General features: G+C 43.2%; 9 protein-coding genes across 9 annotated transcripts; 6 read left to right on the forward strand and 3 right to left on the reverse strand.

The window, feature by feature from the left end:
- Nucleotides 1–1034: 1034 nt before the first annotated feature.
- On the reverse strand, nt 1035–4742 carry FA14DRAFT_121639 (uncharacterized protein; the record flags this gene model as incomplete). The annotated part of the gene is made up of 1 exon (XM_025496474.1): nt 1035–4742. One exon carries the CDS (start codon nt 4740–4742, stop codon nt 1035–1037), a length of 3708 nt encoding a protein of 1235 aa, XP_025355164.1.
- A 1087-nt stretch (nt 4743–5829) lies between these two features.
- On the forward strand, nt 5830–7056 carry FA14DRAFT_116141 (Gaa1-domain-containing protein; the record flags this gene model as incomplete). Its single annotated transcript, XM_025496158.1, has 2 exons — nt 5830–6166; nt 6224–7056. Coding segments are annotated over 2 exons (1170 nt in total), but the record flags the coding sequence as incomplete, so codon positions are not given.
- A 2400-nt stretch (nt 7057–9456) lies between these two features.
- FA14DRAFT_178257 (uncharacterized protein) lies at nt 9457–12075 on the forward strand (the record flags this gene model as incomplete). The annotated part of the gene is made up of 1 exon (XM_025500832.1): nt 9457–12075. The coding sequence occupies one exon, from the start codon at nt 9457–9459 to the stop codon at nt 12073–12075; it is 2619 nt and encodes an 872-aa protein (XP_025355166.1).
- Nucleotides 12076–12466: 391 nt separating this feature from the next.
- FA14DRAFT_160285 (uncharacterized protein) lies at nt 12467–15036 on the forward strand. The gene has a single exon (XM_025498603.1). It carries the CDS (start codon nt 12515–12517, stop codon nt 14714–14716), a length of 2202 nt encoding a protein of 733 aa, XP_025355167.1. The 5' UTR covers nt 12467–12514; the 3' UTR covers nt 14717–15036.
- Nucleotides 15037–15058: 22 nt separating this feature from the next.
- On the forward strand, nt 15059–16623 carry FA14DRAFT_167356 (MFS general substrate transporter; the record flags this gene model as incomplete). Its single annotated transcript, XM_025500080.1, has 7 exons — nt 15059–15095; nt 15195–15742; nt 15776–15803; nt 15846–15910; nt 15932–16124; nt 16146–16322; nt 16344–16623. 7 exons carry the CDS (start codon nt 15059–15061, stop codon nt 16586–16588), a joined length of 1293 nt encoding a protein of 430 aa, XP_025355168.1. The 3' UTR covers nt 16589–16623.
- A 236-nt stretch (nt 16624–16859) lies between these two features.
- FA14DRAFT_171593 (FabD/lysophospholipase-like protein) lies at nt 16860–19151 on the forward strand (the record flags this gene model as incomplete). The annotated part of the gene is made up of 1 exon (XM_025500338.1): nt 16860–19151. The coding sequence occupies one exon, from the start codon at nt 16860–16862 to the stop codon at nt 19149–19151; it is 2292 nt and encodes a 763-aa protein (XP_025355169.1).
- FA14DRAFT_144359 (MFS general substrate transporter) lies at nt 19151–21180 on the reverse strand. Its single transcript, XM_025497243.1, has one exon. The coding sequence runs from the start codon at nt 20888–20890 to the stop codon at nt 19253–19255; it is 1638 nt and encodes a 545-aa protein (XP_025355170.1). The 5' UTR covers nt 20891–21180; the 3' UTR covers nt 19151–19252.
- Nucleotides 21181–21746: 566 nt separating this feature from the next.
- Nucleotides 21747–23132, reverse strand: FA14DRAFT_113995 (uncharacterized protein; the record flags this gene model as incomplete). The annotated part of the gene is made up of 1 exon (XM_025496027.1): nt 21747–23132. A coding segment is annotated over one exon (1386 nt), but the record flags the coding sequence as incomplete, so codon positions are not given.
- Nucleotides 23133–24360: 1228 nt separating this feature from the next.
- On the forward strand, nt 24361–25320 carry FA14DRAFT_164063 (uncharacterized protein; the record flags this gene model as incomplete). Its single annotated transcript, XM_025499858.1, has 1 exon — nt 24361–25320. The coding sequence occupies one exon, from the start codon at nt 24361–24363 to the stop codon at nt 25318–25320; it is 960 nt and encodes a 319-aa protein (XP_025355172.1).
- Between the last annotated feature and the right edge of the window lie 3 nt (nt 25321–25323).

Consider the following 25323-nt stretch of genomic DNA (forward strand, 5'->3'; position numbering starts at 1 on the left):
GCCGCATTCTTTGCTTTTGAAAGGGTACTTGAACCGGTCATATCTGATGTAGGCCATGAAATCGATGCAATACCGGCAGATGAGGACTGTGCATTCACCTTGTTCGTCGAAGCTTGTGATTGAGCCACATTCAATTTTTGATCATTGTTGACTATATTTATCTCTGAATCCAAAACCACGTCTGCTGGAACGCTTGGCCGTATGATTACTGATGGTCTCGGACCATTCTTTCCGTTTGCGTATTTGTGATCGGTCCATAATCCAATTGGAACGGAAGCGGGTAAAACTCCATTTCGTGTATGGGGTATTTGTGGGAATGAATCTGATAAAATTTCAAGATGTTTGAATGTTTGCATATGAGCAATTAAGCCAAACAAAGCCAGTAATAATGTTGCAACCCTACTCGAAATCAAACCAAAACAACGTGATCGCTTTGTGTTCGTCAGACTTCTTGATGAAGCCAACGAAGGCGATCTTACTCGAAACATTTGTGGAGTAAAGAATGTTGAATGGAGTGAAGTGATGATGGTTTCTTAGTTAAAAGAGGTAAATCATGATCAGCTTCTAAAACTGGAGTGTGTGTGTGTGCATATTCCGGTGGTTGAGTTATTTTGAAATTGATCTTTGGTTTGGCTTATAGGAGAAAAGCCATAAGAAACGTAATCTTTATCAGCTGCACACAAAAGGGTTAATGCCATTCATGCATGCAACCGGGTTCTTTCAGCCGCGTTTTTATCAATAACATAAAAGGGTTTTCCGTACTATGCGTAGTGCAAGGCAGATCTTGTATGCAGAAGTGCACGACCACAGTCTGTTTTACACGCTTGCTTACACAAAAAGGCTCTTAATGCGGATCCGATCAAATAATCCGCCTACCGGGCGCAAGTGCCCCACGGAGTTAACGCCAAGCCAATTATCTCCTGACCTTCGATTGAAAAAGCAAATCGAGCTTAAAACGATCTGTGCTCATCATTTTCATTTCCATGGGATTGGTCATAAATACTTTTTTTCTCAGTAAATCTTACAATACATTCTCAATTGGATGATTGAGCAATCATCTTTCTCGGTTGTCCTTCAACCCTCTTTGATCGTTTTCCATCTTGTCCCATATCAATACTGATTGCACACCATTTATCCTGCAACCAAATCACGCTCCATGTTCCTTCTTCTGCCGTTTGAATGGTAAATGAATGCTCTTCAATCCCAGTGACGGTATGTGTTTCCAATACTTCTGGTCTTGCAAATCGATCAACAGCTTGTGTACGTTGATATGTGAAACTAAATGGTGGCTCACCATCCAATTTAAACATAATCTCCGCTTGATTGCCTTCTCGTAAATCTTCAACGTAATGAGTTCCTTCACGAATATGAACGCTTGGAAGGGCATGAATAACTTTTTGCATTCCTACCTTTTCCTTTACTACCGTTTCACAACGGTTATGTTGATGAGAAATCGCTTCTACCTGCAGAGTACCAGGCTGTTCTGCAATACGTGAAAATGTTGTAGATTTGACCGTTGCACGAGAAATCTTTCCTTCAAAGTTATACGTCACAGTCCATGGAGATGAACCTTGCAAAACGAAATCAATCGTTTCACCTACACAATAATCTGACCGTGTTCCAACGGGAGAAATATTGGCAGATTCTACCACCTCAATCTCCATATTTGATTTTTGCTTGCTTGAAATGCCGGATTCGATACCTTCTCCGCTATTCAGTGAACGCTCACAACCATTTCCGTCTACGATTCTGATTAGATCCACACTCCACTTTCCTGTTCTATCGAAAGGGAAATCACTCTGATGGATCTGGAGATTGAAGGTGTGCGTAGTAATGTCGCTCTTCGTCAGAGTTGTTCGAATTGCTCCAGTATTGTCTTTGATAGCATATTCCAGCGTAAATGGTGCTTTGCCGCTCAACGAGATTGGTGGTACAGCACGATCTTTATCCGCATTACTCAACGCCTCTCCAAGACAAAGCGACACATGTTTCGATCTTCCAGCGTTATTGCTCGTGGGGGCAAAAGCGGCAAACGGTAGTGGATGAACGATTTGTTCTAAACGAGTACCATCTCCAGCCTTCAACGCTTTGAAAGGGTAGACGGCATCGCCAACTTGGGATAATTCATATACATGCCTTCCTTCAACCTCAGTATCCAATTGTAAGGAAGTACGATTTTGCGCTGCATTGAAGCTATGTTCACTTGCTTGTGAATTTTGAGGTAAGACATGTCGATAGGAAAGCGCGACAGGGAAATGTCCATTGACTTGAATACCCACAGAATCAGGCGTACCCAAACAGACTGGCGGTCTACTGAGAATATCCGCTTTTACTTTCTGTAGCCCTTGTTCTTCAAATTTAGCAGTCGGTCTTGCTTTGACTGTTACAATGTGGGTTTCTCTTGACTTCAAGACCACACCCGGACAGTGGTGGTCATGTACATCAAGGATTTCATATGTACCAGGTTCCAAAATCGATAAGATCGAATCAGATTTGTCAAGCTTGACTTCAACTGGCTTTCCGCCTTTCTCTTTGTGAGCGTATCGTACAGTCCAAGGCCCTTCTCCTGCTAACCGAATGGGTAAATCAATCGCTTTGCCTTCCAGCATATCTGACCGTCTAGGATCGACGAAAGAAACGCTAGGCTTAGTTCGATGGACGTTGATGGTCAGGTCAGGAGCAGTGAGCGGTCTTTCACATCCTTTAGCATCTTTAATGCTGTCCAAAGCAACGATCAGGCTACCGCCCTTTTCTGCAATTTGTTTTGGTACCTCAACTTCAAGCTGGTAAGAATTGTCTTTAATGTCCTTCACCTTCTTCTTGCCGATCAACTCACCGCTACCGGAGCGAATGGCGTAATTGAGTTCAAATGGACCAACTCCTTCCATGGAGATTTTTGCTTTTGCTACATTTCCTTGACAGCTTTGTAATGCTACCGTTGGCCCAACGCCTGCTTGTGGTCCTCCTTCGAACGATGCAGATGCTACAGGGTGCAAGACTTGCGTGAAACTGGGTCCGTCCAAATCAATCTGCTGATAATTTGAATCTGAAAGGCCGGTGAAGGTATATGTAACTTCACCTTCGGCGCTAGGACGGAATTCGATCTCTTCTCTTGTCCTTTTGATGACCTGCTCATACTCTCGAGCTGTTCTTCCTTCTCTTTCCACTCGGTACTTCACTCGGAACGGCGGTGAGCCTGTTAGGACTGCCAATGCCTTTACTCCGACGGGACCAGAGCAAGGATCTTGAATTGCATCAAACTGAATCGATGCAGTTGGTGGCGGTACAACTCTAGCCGGACATGTCCATTGAGCACCCGATTCACCGCTGCAGAATCGTCCACCAACTTTGTTTAGGTTGTATGTTCCTGGCTTATCAATAGTGATCGAAGATCGCTTATTCATCGTCACGTTCTTGGTCCACGTCTCAGTCTCTCCTTCGAATTGAACTTCTGCGATAAAGGGACCATCTTCGGTTTCGACACCATCGATACGAACAGCCACTTCACGAGAAGGTCCACCTTGTAAAAGTTCTATCGGACGATCCGTTGAGCATCTTTCAAACACAATCGTTGGACGAGCATGAATATGAACGTCCTCAAAATACTTCGTTGCCTTCTCATCAGGTTCGAAAGCATTGCCACAGGCATCTCGTACGCTCTCTAAATGGTAAATTCGTTTGCCTTCTTTTGAGGTGTCAATCGTGATTGGTAGAGTAATGTTGCGAGAAGAGGCTTGTGCAAGATGCTGCAGCTGTTTATTTCTAGGCTTAGCTCCTTTGAGTGCGACCGCCAATTCGCTTGCTTGATCATCTCCGGAAGATTGCTCTAGATCTGGTTCTGAGATGTGTGATATGGAGAAGGTCTTTCTGTCACCACTCCCTCTTCCATTTTGCGGTTCGATGAGCCGGGAATAGTCCAGCTTTAATGGTGCAAATCCTTTCACCCAAACATCCATTGTGGCCGCATCTCCTGGACAAAAGTCTTTGCCGTGCGACGGTGTAGATGCAATACTCCTGGGATTGAAGCCCATCTTTGGACATTCTACCACCAAGATCTCACTCCTTGAAAGTCTTGCATCGAAATGATTTCTATCTAAAACTCTTTCAAGTCGGACTCGTCCAGGTTGTTTGACAGGCAAATGGAACATGACTTCTTGTCCACCACTTTTCTTCCCTCCTGACAACGCCCTGCCGTTACCATTCCTGTTGCCTGACGAAAGTGCTTGCGATTCACCACGTCGTACAATAGCCAACTTTTGTGCTTCCTCCTCCTCGGCTTCATCATCTGCATCGTTTAGTTCTAGATCCAGTGGATCTTCTGCTCCATCTATTGACTCTTTCCTATGCCCTCCCAGCCTGATGAGGCTATTTTTTGATACTGTTATGTTATACACAGTCTTTTCCTCTTCCGAATAGCTTCCTAGTGGAGAAATACTGTAAGATAAAAATTGCGGCTCAGTATTGTTGAAGAGGATTGGTATTGAAAGCTCTGCTTTGGGATTATCGGTATCCAAGCAATAGCAGGCTGGAATAGCTGCAGACCCTTTAGCGGAAGTAGAGAAAGCTGCTGTAGAATAGGGCAAAACATGAATTGTATGCTGACCCAAAATATGGTGGGATGGTCGAATGATATCTCGTAGACGAACACGATGTTCGCTAATGCTCACTTGTCGGTTGAATGTATCAGACCAAGAATTGATGAATGTATCGGCCAGCCAGCCTAGAACGGGTAGATTTGCCATCATACTGAGTACCAACCGCCATCCTCCTGTTACTATCCAATCTGTCGATGCCAATAGAGTGAAGATGACTATCCACCGGCTGCGGGTATAATCGAATCTTGGAGTACGCAATCGAGACACAGCAACGACGAACAGCAGATCGAGCAAGAGAAAGGTCCCTAGCAACGCGAAATCCTCATCTGTCCAAATCGAAGCTGAAAATGAATATAGCTTGTAAGTCTGAATCGCGACAAATGCACTTGCAATGTAAACTCTTTGACTTGGAGCATCCACAACCGAAAGTGGAATGAGAGGCTCTGAGTTTGCGGCAGGATTTGACAGAGTCGCCTTTACACTACTTCCTACTTCACGTAAAGGCTGCAGTGAAGCAGGAGGTTTTGATCCTGATGCCATCTCGTTTGATTGAGTTTATGACATCCACCACCCTTTTCAATATGGATGATGAAGAACACAACAAACATTCTGAAAATCTTTCAATGTTCTTTGTGTTTTTGTACGCGTGCTTTGTTTTTAGCGTAGTGAATAGAATTCCTCCACGCATTTACTTAACGTAGCACGCGTCTGTAATGCGAAATGGAAGAAGGGGGTGTTGCTTTCAATCATTCCTTCTCATCTAGATAAATGCTGACAATCAGACATCATCATGTCTCGACCTACCACGCCCAGAAGATCGACTAGATCTCAATCAAGAGATCCTGAAGGGATACTATCGGACAATGATAGTATCGCATCTTCTTCTGCTGTTCGCGAATCAGGACCGGTAAAGAGAAAAGTGAAAAACAGTCGCATTTCTGCTAGGCCAAAGAGTAGAGAACAGCCCATCGTGGAGGAAGAAGTAGTAGTTGAGAATGGAACAGAAGGTGACAAGACTGTGACAAAGGTCACTTCAACAAAGATCTCCAGTAATCGAACGAGCTTGACAGGTGGGGACAAGAGCTCCTCCAATGATCATGATCAAGAGGGAGACGTGACATTCATCAAATCACCCAACAAAGCTCGAAGAGCATTATTCAAAGGATTGGGAAAATCGTCCGCTCTACTACCTTTCTTGCCGCCTTTTCTGCTTTTCGCTTCTGTCATCTTGACTTTTCTCCTTCCGATACCCGAGAAGCCATTTCGCAGAAACGTATACGTAGACGAGAATGCATTACAGCCAGGAAGTGCAACAGTGGAATGGGGATGGGGAGAAGTAGAATTTGCAGATCGACTAGCAGATCGAATAAGAAGTGTGCAGGATAAAAGAGATGAAGATCGAGCCGAGTTGATCTCCACAATATTTCAAGAGATCGGTTTGACTCCGTACAAACAACATTATACCTTCCACACACCTTCACGCTCAATTTCTGGAATCAATTCGTATGCAAGATGGTCATCTGCTCGTGGAGACGGAAGGGAAGCTTTCATCATCGCCGTCCCATGGAAAAGTGCTTGGAATGGCCAAGATGATCCTGACCTCCCGATAGAGGCAAAGCAAGACATAGACTCAAAAGACGGATCTCTCTCTGCCTATCAAAAGAAGAAAATTAGAAGGACAAATGTTCGTGGTATTGCAACGGCATTGACTATCGCAAAATTTCTCTCGGGATATCGACATTGGAGTAAAGATTTGATATTTGTGATTGCAGATGATGAATTGCACGGAATGCAAGCCTTTACAAGTCAATACTTCGGACGTCATCAGAATAACCTGGATTGCGAAGAATTGCAAACGCGTGGTGCTTTGGTCTGGAATGCTTTATCGATAGATTACCCAAGTGATAGCTTCTCTGGGATCATACTGAAACACGAAGGACTGAATGGGCAATTGCCCAACCTAGACGTTATCAGTACATTGACCAATGTCATGTATCGAGCAGACGGCCTGCCTGTCGAACTTAATGACGCAACAGAAGATGATTGGGAAGAACGTCCGTGGGGTGAGGTCGGTGACTTACTGGAAAAGCACCTTCTCCAGAGTGGAGATGGCACACGCAAATACCTTAGCGGACTATGGAATATGTTCGGTCAAATTAGCAGATTGACGATTGGCAGACCGACTGGAGTGCATGGTCTGTTTCACAGATATCATGTGGACGCTATCACAATCTTTGCTAGCCCTGCCCAAGGCCCATACGGTTTCTGGCATATGGGACGTACGGTCGAATCAGTCACACGTTCGATGTCAAATTTGCTCGAGCGTCTTCACCATTCCCACTTTTTCTACATCCTCACAAGTCCTGAACGTTTTATTGAGGTTACAAAGTATTTACCTGTAGCAATTCTGTTCGGTGTAGCTTTGTTGATTGCTGGTATTGCACTTTGGGTGGACGAAGGAAAAGAAGCAATCAAAAGGCAAGACGAATTGATCGATCTCATTCAGAATTGCATTCAAGAAGAACACGAAGATGATCTTGCGAATGGCTTTGCGAATGGGAATGGTAATGCTGTGGAACACATGGATAATGACATCAAGCTGAAAACACCTACAATTGCACAACGTACGGCAGCGCTTGTATCAGCTCTAGTTCAACGAGCTTCGCAGAAAGGGGATCTCATCGGAGGCTCCAAGATTCGCACTATGAGCTCTTTATTAGACATTCATGGAAGGCCTTCTGGTGCAGCATTTGGGATTGTGTTAGTTTGTCACTTGATTGGTGCAGCGGTATTGGTTCGATTGACAACAGCACCTGTGGATTGTGCCCAAGATGGTATTGAATATTGCAAGCCAATTCGACTTATTTCCGTTGCTCTTCCGATTGTTCTTGTTGCTTCAGCTGTGGTCACAAACAGGTCAATAAAAGCACAATTTTTCGATCGTTTACACATCTCTCAAAATATTCTTCCACAAGGCAGTATTCGTAAGGTTTATGAGCGAAGGCATTTTGGTGTGTATAGCACTGCACGTGTTGCACTCTCGATGGCAATGATGGAAGCAAGTATTGTGACGACAGTGATTAGTATCGTGAACTTCAGCTTGGCAGCCACTTTGGGCGGTTTGATGGGATTCACCCTGTACGTCACATCTTTAGTCAGCGCAAAGAAATCAAGTCCTGACAAGGAAGTTGTCGAGAAAAGTGTACCGAGAGGGAGGATACGCGAAGGTACGCCAGCGTCGGATGACTCAGACGAGGTGGACTTATCATTGATTGCAATCAAGAGACCTTCAAAAGCATTCTTGCGTGTTCGAACATCAATACAAGCCACAGTGGTGATGTTATTCACACCGATTTATGCCCTTTTGTTGATCAAATTCATTCAACTTTTGATAGGCAAACAATTCAACCTTGGCTGGTTCGCCGATTTGAGTTTGATGGATACAATGTTGGATAATGCATTGTGGGATTATCAAATTCTTTCATCAACCTTTTTGCCGATCGTCATGATGACATACTTGCCCGTCTTGCTTGTGGCTGTACATAGTTGTTTATTAGTTGCACTTCATTAAATTGAACAATAAATGTGTATTTTCTTCTCTTTTGGACATTCATTGTTCACGGTTTGCCGTCCTGCATGGTATGCAACGATGAACCTTGCGTACCTGCGTCAATAAGGCTAGAAAAGTTCTCACAGTAAAAACTATAAACAGACACACGTTTATTAGCGGTGGAAATCTTCTAAAGGGTTGGCGTTAAAAGAATACGCTAACAAGAAAAAGAGTTGGCGTTAAATGACTTTTTGGTTTTTGTTTTAAGGCAAGGCAGGCATTTCTCGACTAACACTTCATCCCACCGAGATGCGGACGGTAACACACCGCGATCCTTTTTTATACACGCACATCCGCATGAATGCATTTCTTTCGTTTCGGTTGCATGATGATAAAAAGCATGAAATTGAAAGAGAGAATGCCGATCTTCACTTAAATACGTTAAATCTACTTTTCATGCCGAAAGAAAGACGTTGACAAAAGAATGCTGATCTTCAATGCAAAGCGGAATGCTGTGCCGTCCTCTGTTACACTTTCGTTGGAAGAATAACATTATAATACATTATATCTTATCACTTAACATGCAAGGGTTCTCTCACTTTGTGTGTGTATTTCGTGACAGTTCTTCTCCCCACGCGGAGAGAACATTCAAAGACAGCAAGCAGCAAAAGAAGAGAAGAAGAAATGTAAAAAGGCCGCATTATATGCATTGCACATCCGCCTGACATCTTTTCTTTCTTTTTCTTTTCTTTTTTGTTTGATTCGGACAGCGCTATTGCGCCACTTGGTTGATAGGAAATAAAAAGAGAACCACTGCGTACGTGCGCTGTTCTGTTCTGCGCTTTGGTGCAACAGGGCATTTTATAGGTGTGTGTATGTTGTACACTTTAAGGCCCTTTTGATTGATATTTTAGCAGCTAACTCATTTAGCTCGAGTAAAGAAAAAAGAGAGCAGATAATTGAAACATTTATCATCATTCATAACCAGCATTCATCCTCTCAAATATATTGAGCTTTCATGCTCTTGTACATGGCAATTGTACTCAAATAAGGTCTCGAAACGATTGATAAATATAAAACTGTTTCGCAGGCCGAAGCAAGACCCTGGACGGCACGAAAAAAACCTTTCCGCTTTTCTTGATTGGCAATTTGGCAACTTTGACAACGGCAGCTAGGATTGCGGACAAGAAAGAGAAGGCCACTCCAAGCTTATCATTTAGGTGCTGATTGCAAGCTACGAATGAAAGTTTGAATGTATCACACTTTCCTAACGAAATCTTGAGTATACATCAACTACTGCAATCATTCAAAATGCCTGCTACGAAACCACGAAATGCTTCACCAGCGACCAATACGCTCAGCCGCCGTGCCTTTTCAACTCAATGTGTCACCTGTCCGCCATTAGAGCCATGTCCAGTTTGTCCAAAAGGTCAAGTATGTCAATTAGCCTTACCACCTTCATGTGCACAATGTCCAAAGTACAATTGTATACCTGATCCCGATGCAAATCATTCAAGCTCAGCCGGACCAATTGGAGGAGCAGTAGGTGGTGTCTTGTTAGCATTCGTTTTAGCAGGTTTCTTGTTTTGGTCTTGGAGAAGACGTCATCAAAGAGCAAAAGCTGCACTTCGTAAAGCCCGTGTTGACGCAAAGATTCGAGCAGCAGGTGCGGAAAAGTTTAGACCTGGTGCAAGTAAATCGAACTTGATCGGCATGCAAGATGATGGTGAAAAGAGTCAACATTCAAGTGCAAGAGGAGATGGAGCAAAAAGTCCTTCTACCAATGCTGCTGCTGTCAATAACAAAGGACGCAAAACACCTAGTTCCACAGATGGAAAAGAAGGAGAGGAAGATTTAGATGATGAAGATGTTGAATGGACAGAATTACGTGAAGATGGTTTGACCGCATTCCGAGCAAAGCCAGGTCAAAAAGGCGAAGTTGAACAAGACTTAGCAGCCCTTAAACGGAGAAGTATAGGTGCAGCAACCCATCTTTCTCGGATCACAGAAGGTGCTGAAGATGAAGAAGACGATGAAAAAGAATACCGGAGACGATCGCGAGTGTACGACACTATTATGGAAGAGGCCAATCTAGGCGGTTCGGATGAGAACGATTTCCGTGGTGGTGAAGGTCACGTTCGTGCTCATTCATCGGGTGCATCTGTTGGTAATGAAATGAATAAACCGAGATCCCGCAAGTCAGGGCTCGGCCGTGCTTCAAACCCCTTCTTGGACGCATACGATGTGTCCAGTATTATGAGCGGCACTTCTTCTCAGAATATGTTACAAGAACAAACTGCCGGAAGCTCTAATCTCGAACATACGAATTGGCACCTACAAACTCCTCTTGAGGCTCCTTCGCGTGTTCATCGTCCTATAGGAGCTCCATTGGTTGATCTGCAGGGTAAGCCGAAGCAGCTCTCGCCTTCAGCCGCTTCTTCTTCTTCTCGAGGGGGAGGCTCACCTATCGCTCAATTACTTTCACCTTCGCCCAGTGCTAATTCGAGCATGCATGGTTCGGCACCCAGCCGTCCTATGCGAAAGCCCGATTTAAATCTCCGTTTGGAGGATGGGGTCGAACCAGGAAAGATAGGAGAAGATTTACGCAAAACACCAAGATCTCCTGGCTTGTATTCGAATGATGCAAATAGCGAGCGTGGATTGCTCAGTCCGGCAGCTCCTTCATCTCCTATCTCTTTACGATTCGATAGCCGTCGTAATACGATGGACAGCAGGAAAACGCAAGATTTCCCCGCTGAATTGGCAAAGAGTCCTGCATACAACAAAGAGATAAACAAATTCGACAGACGAAACAGCACAATGACGACAAATACAGTCAGTACTGTTGGCACATTTGATTATGTTATGAGTGCACCTCAGATTGTCACCCCTGCCAATACGCAAGGACCTAAACGAATGCAATTAAACACTGGAAAAGCACACCTTGTTCGCAGTTTGAGCGCAATAAGGAGAGAACAAGAAGAGCAAAAAGCAAATCGAGCACAAATGAGTGAAATTGATTCAAATTCATACCTCGGTACAGAATCACACACTGAAGATCCATTCAGCGATGTTCAGGGTACGTCTACTCCACAAACACGAAGAAGTCCAAGTCCTGCCAATACATTCGGACGTGAATTAGCCTCTCCAGCCGCAAGTTTGTCTACCTTGGACGCCAGTACCATGCCACCTTTTGCTTATCGTGGATTCCAAGCAAGTAGACCTCAAAGTACGATGAGCGGTGCCAGTTTGCCATTTGTTGATCGACCTTTGTTCGAGCCAACTGATAGATCGCCAACGGATGCACATCCAAGAGAAAGTATAGCAACTTTAGGCTCACAAAGAGAAACACTCTTACCTTTGAGAGCGTCAGGAATGTCAGGTCGACCACTTACCAATGTTTCTCGTCAATCAGCGGCAAGTATTGGCGGATTGAGTGTTTTCGATGAAATTCCATTCCATATCGGAGCAGAAGATGTGGCTAGCAGTAATGGACATGGAGGAGGTGATAGTAGCACCCAACATACCAGCCTCAGTCAGCACGTGAATATCGAGATGCCACAAGATGCCCATTCAAAAATTCATGAAGCTAAACAAAGGATTGCCAGTCAAGCATCATCTCATCATACGGTCGAAATGGGCGATGATGATGAATCGTCACCGTTCGGAGATCATAATGCTTCTTCTGACCCAAGAGATCAAGCAGGTTCCGATATCATGGAAGATTTAAGATCGGTCAACAATGATGATCAATTACGCGATGTAGAGGAGGATGAAGTTGATGATTTGGATAGCCTTTCGATCAATAGCGCGATCAGAAAAGAAGCTCCTTTACGAACGGGCACAAATCCAGAATTTGATCAGATTCGTCTGAGACATGAATTGGATAATTATCCGTTCAACGTTGAAGCTTCTTCTTCCAAATCGTGAGAAACGATGCACGATCTGATACCCACATGCATACACACACATTCATTTTTTATTATTATTTTGTATATCTGACCCTCTTCTGTATCTATTGCCTGGCGATCTTTTAGTGATCGTCACACTCTTTTCTGTATCGTGATGCTTCATCTATTTGAGCTTTGTATTTACATGCTCACAATTCAATAATTCAAAATATTACTGAGTCAGAACTCTCCATTTACTTGTCGGCATCTTGATATGTTCGCATCTCTCGAGAAATACATTAGAAGCTGTGTGTCTTTAATGCAAACATTGTCCCGCCCTAGTTTCCTTATCTGTAGGTTAGCTGAAATCTGTCAAATTAAAGTTTGCCATAATTGGCTTAGCGCGCTGGGGTAACATACGTTTCAACAACCACCAACACTTTTTCATTAACGATTAATTGGAAAACAATGAAGAGATAATGGAAGTGAAGAAGAAATTAACCTTATCTTGTTCGAAATGTAGAATTGCAAAATTGAAATGCGATCGAAAGGAGCCATGTACTGAATGCGTAAAAAGAAATCGTACTCATTTATGCGTAAAAGATGAACGATTACCGAGACGAAAGAGGACAAAGGTTGACCATTCATCGGATGATGTACAAGAGAATTACGAGGAGAAAACTATAGAAGTATTAGAAGATTACATATTCGATGCTAAGAGCGATACTTTATCAGCCAATGGGGACATGAATGATATTCAAACTCAACACCGGAACAATGACGTCAAGCCTGATAAGCACAATCCATATTGGCAAAACCTATCGAATGACGGCAAGCGAGAGAGGGAGCATTTAGAGCTCGTTGCAGAAATCGCAGCTTCACTACCTAGCTTGGAGCTCATCAAAGCATTAACAGAAGTCTTTGTCACAAGGTGTCAAGCACCGATTGGTAACGTTGTGCACACACCTACGCATATACTTCGAATTGAAAGATTATGTGCATGTATTGACTCAAATGAATTCAGAGAGAAAAAGTACGCCATCCTCGAATCCTTCGGTATGGATACGTTGGCTTGCTTGCTATTATCATTAAAGCTGGGATTAGCATTTCATCCTTCTCCAAAATTTTCCGGTTGGTCTCCCAGCGAAGAAGCACTGCAAGTAGAAAAAATTCGGTCGTCTGGTGAACATAGGAAAGATGAAGAGTGGGGTAAACTTGCTCAAAGATGTCTGAAGAGCGGTTTGGTACCATTTACAGGATCGATTGCCAGCCTACAAGCATGTATCATGATACTCTTGGACGGACAGGAAGACAGAGCGACTTTGGACAACATTCTCGCTTGTGCTATTTCTGGTGCCCGAAGTTTAGGCTTGCACAAATTGGGTAGAGCTGAGCTAGGACCTTTGATAGGACAAGGCGGGTCCAGTATGACTATGCCTAATCATATACGAACCGAGTTAGGAGTTCGAATATGGTGGGCTCTCTCAATCCATGATTGGTCTCATGCACAGGTGACTGGGCAGTTTACAATCCATCCCTCGGAAGTGTCTACCCGTAAGCCATTACATATTAACGATCAAGATTTGATATCGGAGGCATTATCATTCGATGATCAAGGCTACATAGTGGAACAACCAAAGACGCAATTTACAATGCTTTCTTATACGGTTTGTGTTATAGGAATTGCAAAACTGTTGCGGGACATCCTTCAGATGAGCATTAGTTCAACATCATCAAGAAGTATGGAGGAAATTAGGAAGAAGTACGGAAAAAGATATGAAGCACTTCTTGCAGATCTGCCGCCCTACTTTCGTCTTGGCAGTACGATAGGCGTAGGCGTAACAAATGGACTGGAACAAGCAGTACCAATTCATCGTTGGATGATCCATCAACAATTATGGAGTTTACTTTTACGTTTTCATAGAAATTACCTTGCCAACTCAATTGGTTCGCAACATTCTGAAATGTTGGCTTTGAATATTATTGGATCACAAGCACAATTACAATCGTCTTGCGTCGTTTGTGGATCACTAACTGCGGGTATAAGTCAAATGTTATATGCAGCAGCGGTTCTTCTTTTCGAATTGTTACGACGACGAAAAAGCAATTCTAACGATCGACTTGTCCGATTAATGATAAGAGATAAAGTTAGTTTGGCTATCGAACTGTTGAGAGGACGAATTGATCAAGATTACAAAGGTTATGTTACAACACGAGGGATTCGTCTTTTGGAAGCATTGATGGAATTTGAAGAAGCTGAAGCAAATAATAATGCGAGCGATGGTCGGATGTCTACAGATCCTTTAAAGGAAAAAATTACAAGGATCATCTCCTCCTTGCAAAATCAGCCAAAGAATACAAATGACATCAACCCTTTGATTGAAACAAATGCTTCCCATACCCGACCTGTCATCTCTGCGACAGATTTATTGATGGATATGAATGTCCTTCCCATCACTACCGAAGATCAGTTTAGCCAAAACTTTGACTTGGATCAATTTATTGATTCTTTCACCACTTCACAAAGTGATATTCCGGAAGAAGATTTCGAATTGGGTGAATTTCTAAACATGATGACGGCAAGCCCTTTTTCGAGCTTTGATACAATGACGACCAGTTCGCTAGATGCTCCATCAACGTCTGCCGCTGCAAATTCATGTTTTACTCCGATCTTTCAATGAATTCAATGTGAGCACTCTTGTTCCTTAATCTGTATATTTACTATCTATAGTTGTATTGACAATCACTCGGGAAGTTCATCACGGAGTTTTCATTGAAGCGCTGAGCGCCAGAAGTCGTTCATCACTAGCGTCGGAGTAATGCATTATGCTCCTAAAGAATTGAAAGTCCGAAAGGCCGTTGAGGTAAAGTGCCTCGTGTTCCTGATTGGTGTCCTATAGGCGCCAACTATAAGATCGGTGCTGCTTCTACGCCATTATCCTAATTGTATAAATACAGATACTCTAGATATATGTAGAATCGTCTTTCAATCAATTTCATCAGATAAAAAATAGAAGTAGAAGATGGCTTTCACAGTCTTCCACTCAATTTTGGAGGAAGGTAAGAACTCAACGGAAAAGAGTGCAAAAGAGACACACACTAACCAAGCCAATTCAAGTAATGTTGCAAATCAGCACTTTTCTTCAAATTTGCATGAAGCACTTTTGATCTTGATCATAGGTCTTTCTCAACTATTTGCTGTTGGTGGTTTAAGTAATACTGCTTATTCTATCGTCCAAATCGGTCAATCTCTTGGAGCAACAAGTAACGGTCAAATGTCATGGTTTATGGCATCCTATTCGCTTTGTGCAGGCGTCTTCGTTCTGGTAAGCGGTAGGATGGGAGACCATCTTGGTCACAAATACGTCTTTTTGTTCGGTTGGGCATGGATGGCGATTTGGTCTTTGATCAGTGGATTCGCTCATAATATTATCCTTTTTGACGTTGCTCGTGCCATGACGGGTGTAGGATGTGGTGCTTTGGTACCAAACTCTTTTGCTCTTTTGACTCGTTCGTTTCCGCCTTTTTCGACAAAGAAAAGTATTGCTTTTGCTTTTCTTGGCTTTTGCGCTCCTTCAGGATATATTTTTGGTGGTTTTATTGGAGCGATTTTTGCCGAAAAAGTTACTTGGCGTTGGGGTTATTGGTTCTGGGCGATAGGTTGTCTGGCCTTATTTGCGTTGTCGTACTTTACGATTCCCCATTCTGTAGGTTCTCCCATCCCCGGATTACAAATGAAGGACTTCGACTATTTAGGATCGTTTCTTGGTGTAACAGGATAAATTCTTTTCTCGTTTGCCTGGAGTCAAGCGTCAGTCATCGGTTGGCAAGAAGGGTATACGTACGCATTTTTGATCGTCGGAGTTGTCCTTATCGTCGCTTTTGCATTTTCTCAGTCTTACGATAAAGCTTCCGTTTTACCAAACAGCTTATGGAAACGAAAAGGTTTCACGCCAGTCGTTATTGCAATGTCTTTTGGTTGGATGTCGTTCGGGATATTCCTATATTATACAACAGTTTTTATATTATTCGTTCACAAAGCATCACCACTCACTGCTGTTGCTCAAATGGTTCCATTAGTAATCGGTGGTTTACTAGCAACAGCTTCAGTTGGCATTTTTATCACAAAAGTGCCAGCTCAATATATCTTTGGAGTTTCAATGTTTTCCTTCTTTATCGGAAACCTTTTGATGAGCTTTGCGGATTATTCAAATATTTATTGGGCTTTCATTTTTCCGGCTTGTTTATTGGTTGTTGGAGGACCTGATCTATCTTTTGCTTCTTCTAGTATCATTATCTCGAATGCAGTCTTACCAGAAGAACAAGGTGTTGCAGGATCTTTCATTTCAACCGTAGTTCAGTATTCTATCAGTATCGGTTTGGGTTTTGCTGCAACTGTTGAAACGCACGTCAATAATGCTCAAGGTACTAAGCTGATTCTGGCGTATAAAGCCGCGCATTGGTTAGGCATCGGTCTCGCGGCAATTGCGTTTCTTATAGTCATTTTCTTTGTTCGTGATCATAGATTTGATGATAAACATGATGATCAGTAGGCAAGACTTTTATTACTTGTCATATCCTGTACCCTGAATTACAAATTCAATTCTTCAAATACGTTTGCGCCCACGTCCCTATTCTCCGATAATTAAGGCGTAGCGCGGTGCATGCTGCGTGCATTAGTGTGTGTATTTCCGATTGAACGTGGACATTACAATACTCGGAGAATAAAAATGAGAAGAACAACGCCCAATCATCAACACCATCATGGCATCGATGACAGGGTATAAAGGATCACATGACACCATGGAGTGATTACTCAACAAGATGCCAATTGCAAGAGTGATACGGCATAGTCCACTTTATCTGTATCTCAAATTATATGGATTGTCAGTCTTGGTTTCATTGTTTGCATCTCGTCCAATAACCGGCAGGTTGAGTGGTCAAACAATACAACAAATCGATCGTATCCGCTCGGCCGCAGAAGAGGCTTTGATAAGAAGAAAGACGGATAAAGCTAAACAGGCATTTCGTGATGGAAGGAAACAATTTAATGAGATTACAAAAGTACAAACGAAGCATTTACTAGATGCATTATCCATCAATAGAAAGCATAACGATTTCTTCACTAGTGCTCGAGCAGCACATACAAGCCAAAAGAATCATTCTTCTCATCCTTTCCCATATGCTATCAAAACGCTGGCATTGGATGCAGATACACACTTTCCTGCTTTGCCATTACAAGGCGTTCGACAACGGGTTTCTCGCGTTGTACAAAGATGGGGTCGTCGATACAAGGATTTGAATATGGTAAAGAAGATGGTAAAAGAAGATAGACAGGACCTGAAAAGGTATCCAGAAATTGAATCGGTTGCACACGTTCGCTGCTCAAATTCGGCACACGAAGAAGAGATAAAATTTATCCGAAAGCGTGCGGAGAACGTTGCTTCCGATGCAGAATTCTTGAAAAGACTGGGAATACCCGCTTCGGAATCGTCTACTGGATCAGTTCATCCTGATGATATACCGAGGATTGCTATTGGAGGATCAGGTGGTGGATATAGAGCCACATTCGGTTTTTTGGCTTCTTTGCAAGGGTTGCATTCAGCAAAAGTGTTTGACAGCACCTTTTGGATCTCAGGCGTTAGTGGTAGCTGTTGGACGATTGCAGCCTTGTTTACCGTCGCACAACAAGATCCTAATGCTTTATTGCAACATTACAAAGATGTAGCTGATGAAGCAGTTCACCCTATGAGTCGTGGAGCATTGGACGTCGTAGCAAGAAGTCCAAAAGGTGTCTACTTCTTGCTGGCACCTCTGTTGACCAAATTACGAGATGGCTATGTGGGAATTGGAATTATGGACATGTATGCCACCCTCACAAGCTCGTATCAGCTATTGAGCAGATCACCACACGCTCGTCCAAGACTTTCCAGATCAGCCTTTGCATTTAGTAAGATGTGGCAATCGGCTGGAATAGCAAACGGAAAGGCACCAATGCCAATCTTTACGGCGGTACGGATTATGCATAGGGTAGCAACAGGTGAAAAGAATGGAAAGATACAATTCGAAACCAAAGATGCATCTCTATCCAAACCTCTGCCACCTTCAGAAGAAGGTCGATTTTCAAAAACGCTGTTTCAGTGGTGGGAGATGAACCCGTTAGAGGTGGGTTCTAGTGAAGAATCAGCTTGGGTGCCCACTTGGTCGTACGGCAGGGGATTCGTATCTGGTGAATCTGTTTCAAAATCGCCAGAGATTTCTCTCTCTATGCTCTTAGGTCAAGCTACTAGCGCTCCTGCAGGTCCAATGACAGGTTATATTTCCACGCTGTTAGCAACACTACCTCAAGGCACGATCATGTCCAAACTGTTGTCCAAATTGAACGACTTTATCAGGCACAAAAGATGGGAAAAACGATGGGGTAATCCTATCCGAGGTGCTGATGAACCGAATCCGTTGTTCGGGTCCGGAAGTAGATCTGAACACAATCAAAAGGAATGGGAAGGAAGGCGTAGACTCAAGCTGATGGATAGTGGAATGAGCAATAATTTGCCAAATCACATTTTTTCAACTGAGGCCCGATGGGCTGATATCGTTTTAGCATTTGATCAATCGTCTGACGTTCAGACGGGAGCAGCATTGGCAAGGCTCAATGAGTTTGCAAAGGAGCGGAATCTTTTCATGGCACCAGCAAATGACTTAGCCGAGTGTGAGGCCTGCGTGAATAGTGTAACAGCAGATGAAAAGGCTTCCCTTATCCGACAGCAGTTTCATGGAAAGTACGCTCAAGTCTTCCGAGTCTGGAAAGTGAAGGACGATGAATTCCAACCAGGTCTCGATCTCAATCCGGAGCATACTCCAATTACGGACGCAGAGATGTATTTGATATACTGTCCTCTGCTTCCGAATGCTTGCCAACCCGATTTTGATCCTGTGACATCCTCTTTCAGTACAAGTTATAATTTGGTATGGAAACCGGAAGAGATTGACATTCTAGCAAATACAGCAAGGGCCAATACGATAGACTACGTCATACCCACGCTCAAACGAGTGTATAGACGAATGTATAAAGAGAAAAAGGCAAGAAGATTACGTGGTATTTCTCACACTCAATAAATGCGAATGCAGACATAGATTTAGACTTTCAAATAATAATGTACAGTACTGTAATATATAGATATGCTGGGGTATATTTCCATGTGAATGAGTGAGCCGAATTATTCTTGTGCAAATTTGCTCTTAGAACGTAATCTCTTTCCGTATATGCTGAAAAGAACCGGCATAGGAATGGCTGCTCCTGCAAGTGCCCCCAATATCGATAGTGCTTTTGCTGCTCCTAGTGCTTCGAACATTGGTCTTACTGCGAATGGTAAACCGGCAGCCATCAAACTTCGCAAGAAAGTGTTTGCAGAAACGGCAGAAGCGGCGTAAAGAGTATAACTATCGACCAAAAAGTTGATACATTGTTGAAAAGAGCTATTGAAGCCTGCACCCAAGAATCCAAGACCAAATACGGGCAAGACCCAAGAATACTTTGGATCAGCCGTCCAACCGATCCAAAATAAGCCTACGCAAAAGAAGATCGTTCCAATGAACATAGGTGGCAATCTAGCTTCAGGTACAGGTTTGCCTCCAGCTTTATCGACCGCTTTACTGTAATAAGGAGCATTTCCGAGATTGATCGCCAGAGCTGCCAAGATACCGACAAAGATTGCAAGGAAGGGTAAAGTGCTTACCACTGGTCCCCAACCACGAAGGTTTGTGAAGATGAGGGGGACAATTTCAAGTGACATATACAATAGCGCGTAAATGAAACTGGCGTAGAGAGCAATCACGGTGACGATTGGCTCTGTGAACAACATTCTGACCGGTCTTGTGACTTGCCTTGTGAGAATGCTCTTTGGATCCAATTTGACTGATTCGTGTGGATGATAAAGTTTTTCGTTACCTGTCTCTTTGCGTAATTGTATCGCTCTCCGTTTAAGTAGAACGGGTTCGTAAGTTTCTGGCAAAACGAAACATTCAAATACGGCAACTGCGAAAACCCAAATTGCCGTCAAATATTCCGTCCATCTCCATGAAACTTTCAAGGTTAAAGCAGCACCGATCAAAGGTGCAACCACCGGTCCAGCCACGACGGCAAGAGCATAAAGACTGACGGCAACTCCACGACTTTTGGGTGGATAAAGATCTCCCAAACATGCGGCAACATTGCTCACTGGAGCACTTCCAAAAATACCTCCAAAGAATCGAGTAATAAAGAGTGCTTGTGGTGAATTTGAAACGGCTGAACCGATACTAAAGAGAGCCAAACAAAACATTGCCGGTAATAAACTCCAACGACGACCAAGAGTTTCACTAATACCCGAGAAAATACAAGGTCCAAATGCGAATCCAAGAACGTAAAGACTTACATCGAAAACCATTATATTTTCTGATAAGTCGAATTTTGCGGCCAAGACTGGTGCAGATGGTGAGATGATACTTGAAGCCATACTTGCCGAAAATGCCAAAATTCCTAATTGTAATGTACAAAAAGCACGATATCTATTTGACCAATTTTTCGGATTTCCAGGATCGTTTGGTCCCCATTTTACACGATTTGGATCATCGTTTGATGGTGGTTGTACGGGTTGCTTTTCAAGATCTTTTTCGTTTGTTTGTTGCTCTACATTCGTAGATCTGAGAGTTGTTGCCGTTGTTGTATCACTCTCCCTCCTATGTTCTGTGATTGATGGATCATGATGTGAATCGTCAACAGTGTTTTGCATTGTACTTTGCTCTTTTTCTGATCGATCTGTAGTTGGCGTATTTTTTCCGTCTTTATTAGACTCGCTCTTGATAGACGATGTCATGTTGTCAAAGTTGAACCTGCAGTTCTTATACTTGGTCGGATTGACGGATGATAAAGTAGGAAGGAGAGATCAACAAATTCTGAGAAGGAACATCTTTCTACCGAATTTGAGGATGACGTTAACAAGAATTAAGTCCGAAGAAAAGATCGCTTTTCCTTCTTTTGGCCGAAATGCCGGCGGAAGAGGTAGTAGGAGGTGGATCACTACCGTACATACGTACGATATCTATGCCTTCGTATTATTGTATGTATGCATCATCTTACATACACACAGTACAATCAAAATGCAGGGTTAAATCGATAAAATATTTATCCGTTGAGTACTTAATTTCGAAATCAAAATCCCATTTCCCGTTTGGATTGTTCAACGGTTTCTTGTTGTTGTTTTTTCGGAAATAATCCAAATTGGATGACTAAAACGCCGATAAAAGGATCTTACGCGATTCTCCACAAACACACACACACACGACCCAAGAGCGGGATTATTGCAAGTGTCCGCTTTCAGGGCGGACATCGGACAAATGCCGAAAACTATTAATCCGGCATTGAAGCAGTCAGGCGTTCACTCAAGATTGAAGTCGACGCGGCTTACTTCGGCTTTAGGTTGAGGCTGGGATACATACATACAAGAACATTTGGTGTAAGCATGATTGTATATTTTAGTGATGGAAGATGTATGTACAAATGGTGATTGCAAAGGATAATAAATAGTATTATTCATAATTCAGAGAAAAGTTGCCAATCTGACGTTGACTAGATGTTCTTCTGATCTCTTATGCGGTTTCAGTGGTGCTTGCTTTGGTAGCATTGATTGGCGAGCCAACAGTCTCTGCAAGAGCAGGTATAGCCTTCTCATCTTTGCTTGCATCTGCACTTTCATCATCAACATTGAGCGTTTGCAGCTTCTTCTCAACACGTTCGATGTTTTCTTGTGTTTTGCGCTTTTGATCACCAATGAAGAATGCCTTTTTGCGCTGCAAGTTCTCTACCACACGGGCAATGTCGCTCGAGTTGGTTGGCGGTGGAATGTTGAGAGATAGCAAAGCAGACAAGGTAGAAAGTGGGACATTGAGCTTACCAGATTCAACTTGTTGTTCTTCTGCTCCTGCATTGTCATTACCCAAAGACAAAGGCGTTCCTCGGCTCTTCTTCTTTCCCTTGGCTTTGTTCTTCTTTGCTGAGCCAACAAAGTAACCCTCATCGTCATCTTCACCTTTCTTCTTTGCAATCGTTGCACCTGCAAACGCATCTGTATCAACAGTACGCAACTCTAGAGGCTTGACACCTTCTAATGCCTTCTTGGCTTCTTCGCTCGCACCGTTCTCTTGAGCTTCTCCAGCATTGTTGGAGAAGTATCGGATCAAAACGTCACAATCTTCAATCTCCTTTCCATAAGCAGGCAAAGCAGCTTCTTCGCGTAGAGTCTTCTCTTCCTCCTTTCGGCGGCGGACTTCTTCAGCACGCTTTTCTTCTTTGTACTTCTCATTGCGCTTTTCACGTTCTTGACGAATTTTTGTTTGGAAAGTATCGTTCTCGGATCGGAAAGCGGCTTGACGTGCTCTTCTCCGTTGCCATAAGCTGTCTAGGTGTGTTTGCAATTCTCCTCTCTTGGTCATCAATTGTTGTCTACTTTCACCGCTCTTTTCCGTCTTGGCTTTGAGAGCATCTAATTCATTCTTGATTTCATCGAATCGCTTGGAAAGGGCACGGCTCTGAGGATCATCAAGTTGAGCACGTAATTTGTCAACTTCTTCACGTTCGGTGTCAATGGTCTTTTGTTGTTGCGAGAATGCTTCCACAGCTTTGCGTGATTTGCGAAGGTTAGAGATTTCGCTTAAAGCACGTTTTTCGTCCACCAATTTCATTTGACCGCTTTCGATTTGGGTGTCCAAACGAGCGATTGCAGCATCGATCTCTTGTGGTGATTTGTAGGCAGATTTGGCTTTTGATGTTTGCAAAGCTTTGATCTTTGTACCTAGGTTATCTTGACGACTTTTCAAATCATCTAAAATCTTTCCGCGTGCTCCTTTGCTACCTGCTTGAGATTGTCTGATGGTTTCCAATTCACTGTGCAATTCCGCACGACGTTTACCTTCAGGTGTGTTGGAAGGAATAGAGCCCGACAGAGAAGCCTTGACGTTATCCAAATCTGCAGTGACTTTTTCGATTTCAGCCTTGATAGCATCCAATTGCGCATGATGATGATTTACATCAGGCTTGCCTCCGCTTTGTTTGACGATTTCATCTGTTAATTCCACAGCTGGAGCTTTGGAAGATGTTCCGTTGAGCTTTTTAGCCAAGGAACCGTTTCCTGTTCCTAGTGACATTGTGATGTGTAGGATGGTGATGATGGTTTTGTCAAAAAGGAGGGGAAGCGGGCATTTGATTCAATTCTTCTCATTGGACGCATAGGCGGCATCAGTCAAAGTACATACATGTACCAGTCAAGACAGTAGTAACTCTAAACTGTGAACAGTGCGGGCAACGCCTTTTTGTTGACACGAATGCACGGGTGAAGTACCTGTTTGGCGCTGCGTGCGCTGTGTGAAGTTGTTCCTTAAGAAACAGCGATTATAATCCTTGGCAAAAGTGCCTTTCTTCTTTTTGCTTTTTGAACGCGTTTTGCCCCAATCCTTCAGTGCGCTTTAACACGCAACAAACAACCTTTTGCCTACGCTGCGGGTTCGGAGATTGATGGCTCTTGTCTGTAAGAAAAAGGCACAATTTCGGTCCGTCAAAAGGTATTGATTGATCATTGTTGCCCAACTCTTCTTGAAGGACAAGGAGCCGAAATGGCTTTTCAAAGTGTGAGCTGATTCGCAGAGTGCTAAGCCAGCTAGATCGTGATTAGAGTGCTCTTGACGTAAATATCTCGAAGAAAACCCATCATCCCACGATCTCATAGTCATGTTGTTGTTGACTGGCTGCTTTCCATGTTTTCCTTTTTCAGTGGTGATCACCATAAGCCGTCTCTCACGTGGTCACGTCAAACAATACGGCCACGCCCCTAAAACAATAATGGCCCCTAACCATTGAATGCCAATGCCTTTTCTTGTTTCACGCTAAAATGTCACAGCTCTCTTTCCAAAAAACGCGTCTGTTTGTGTTGTTATTTTTGTGAACAACAACACCGCCTTCATGTGCGGTGCACTACACCTTGAATTGTGTGTGCATATTCTATGTTGGCGTCCAAACGGCCTCAGCATAACTTGCATGAATGCTCTTGACTTGTTTCTATGATCATCTCAAAGAGATCTTTGTAACATAAGAGGATACCTGATTATAACAAGAGAGAGAATCAAATCATCTTTACCAATGGAGGGCACAAAGGCATTCTTCAAAAATGTGGTTGGATTAGCATCACCAGTCAAACAAAGTTCTGCTACAAAAGAAGCAAAGAGTAGATTTGGAAATGGAATAGGCAATACCACAATTGGCGTCCCGATGGACTTGGGAGGTGGAAGTGGTTATATGGGTATTTGGGGTGAAGATCGAATGACAAATATCGCAATCGGTATTCGAGTCTTTCAATTGGTTTGTGTGTTTTCCATGTTGATCGTTTGTATCGTTTTGGCTACTTTTCAAAATCAGTGGATCGGAAAGCTGTCTGGGCTGACTGCTCTACTGCTCATCGTTACCGTTTTGACATTCTTGGTCGTGGCATTCATTTTGGCCGTTTCATTCTTACCGCATTCGCTTCATATCACCCAAGATAAAATCATACGTGTTTTGGAACAGCCTCGATTGGGTTTGGTAATGAACGGTCTTGGATCAGGTGTTTGGTTGATTCTTGCAATGACGCAGACGATCTCTTCGTATACCATGCCAGGTTGCAAAGACCCAGCCAAAGACCCACATGCTGACAGTTCAAAAGGCAAAAAGGAAGATTTCCAAAGTGCTTTACCAAGCTTTTGTACCACGAAGAAAGCTGGAGCAGCATTTGCATGGTTCATCTTTGTGACCGCATTAGCTACACTGTTTTTGTTTTTACGAATGTGGAAACTTTCTCGTAAGAATGGACCTAGAATTCCACCTTTTGTTCATCCTGCAGATGATGGTGCATTTGAACCAATTGGAGAGGATATGGAACACGATGAAGAGGATAACATTTACGCCAGAGAACAAGCCGGAATGCCGATCAGTAGTGGCCGCTATGGAGAAGGGGGTGATGGACGATATGGATATGGAGGATACGATGATCCCAATCAGCCACAACAATACAACCAACAACAATATGATGGCTACAATCAGAATGCACAATACGGTCGTGGTGGAAATGACCCTTTTGCTGATCAAAATCCACCTCGTCAATCGTACGATTATGGAGCATATGCTGCCAATACGCCATCTGCTCAAGATCCATATGCGATCATCCAACAACAATTACGAGCAGACAGACCGCCTCAATTGCCTCCGCTGTATCGTGGATGAGAT

Source organism: Meira miltonrushii, assembly GCF_003144205.1.
Source record: "Meira miltonrushii strain MCA 3882 unplaced genomic scaffold FA14scaffold_2, whole genome shotgun sequence".
In the NCBI taxonomy this organism is placed as follows: Eukaryota; Fungi; Basidiomycota; class Exobasidiomycetes; order Exobasidiales; family Brachybasidiaceae; genus Meira; species Meira miltonrushii.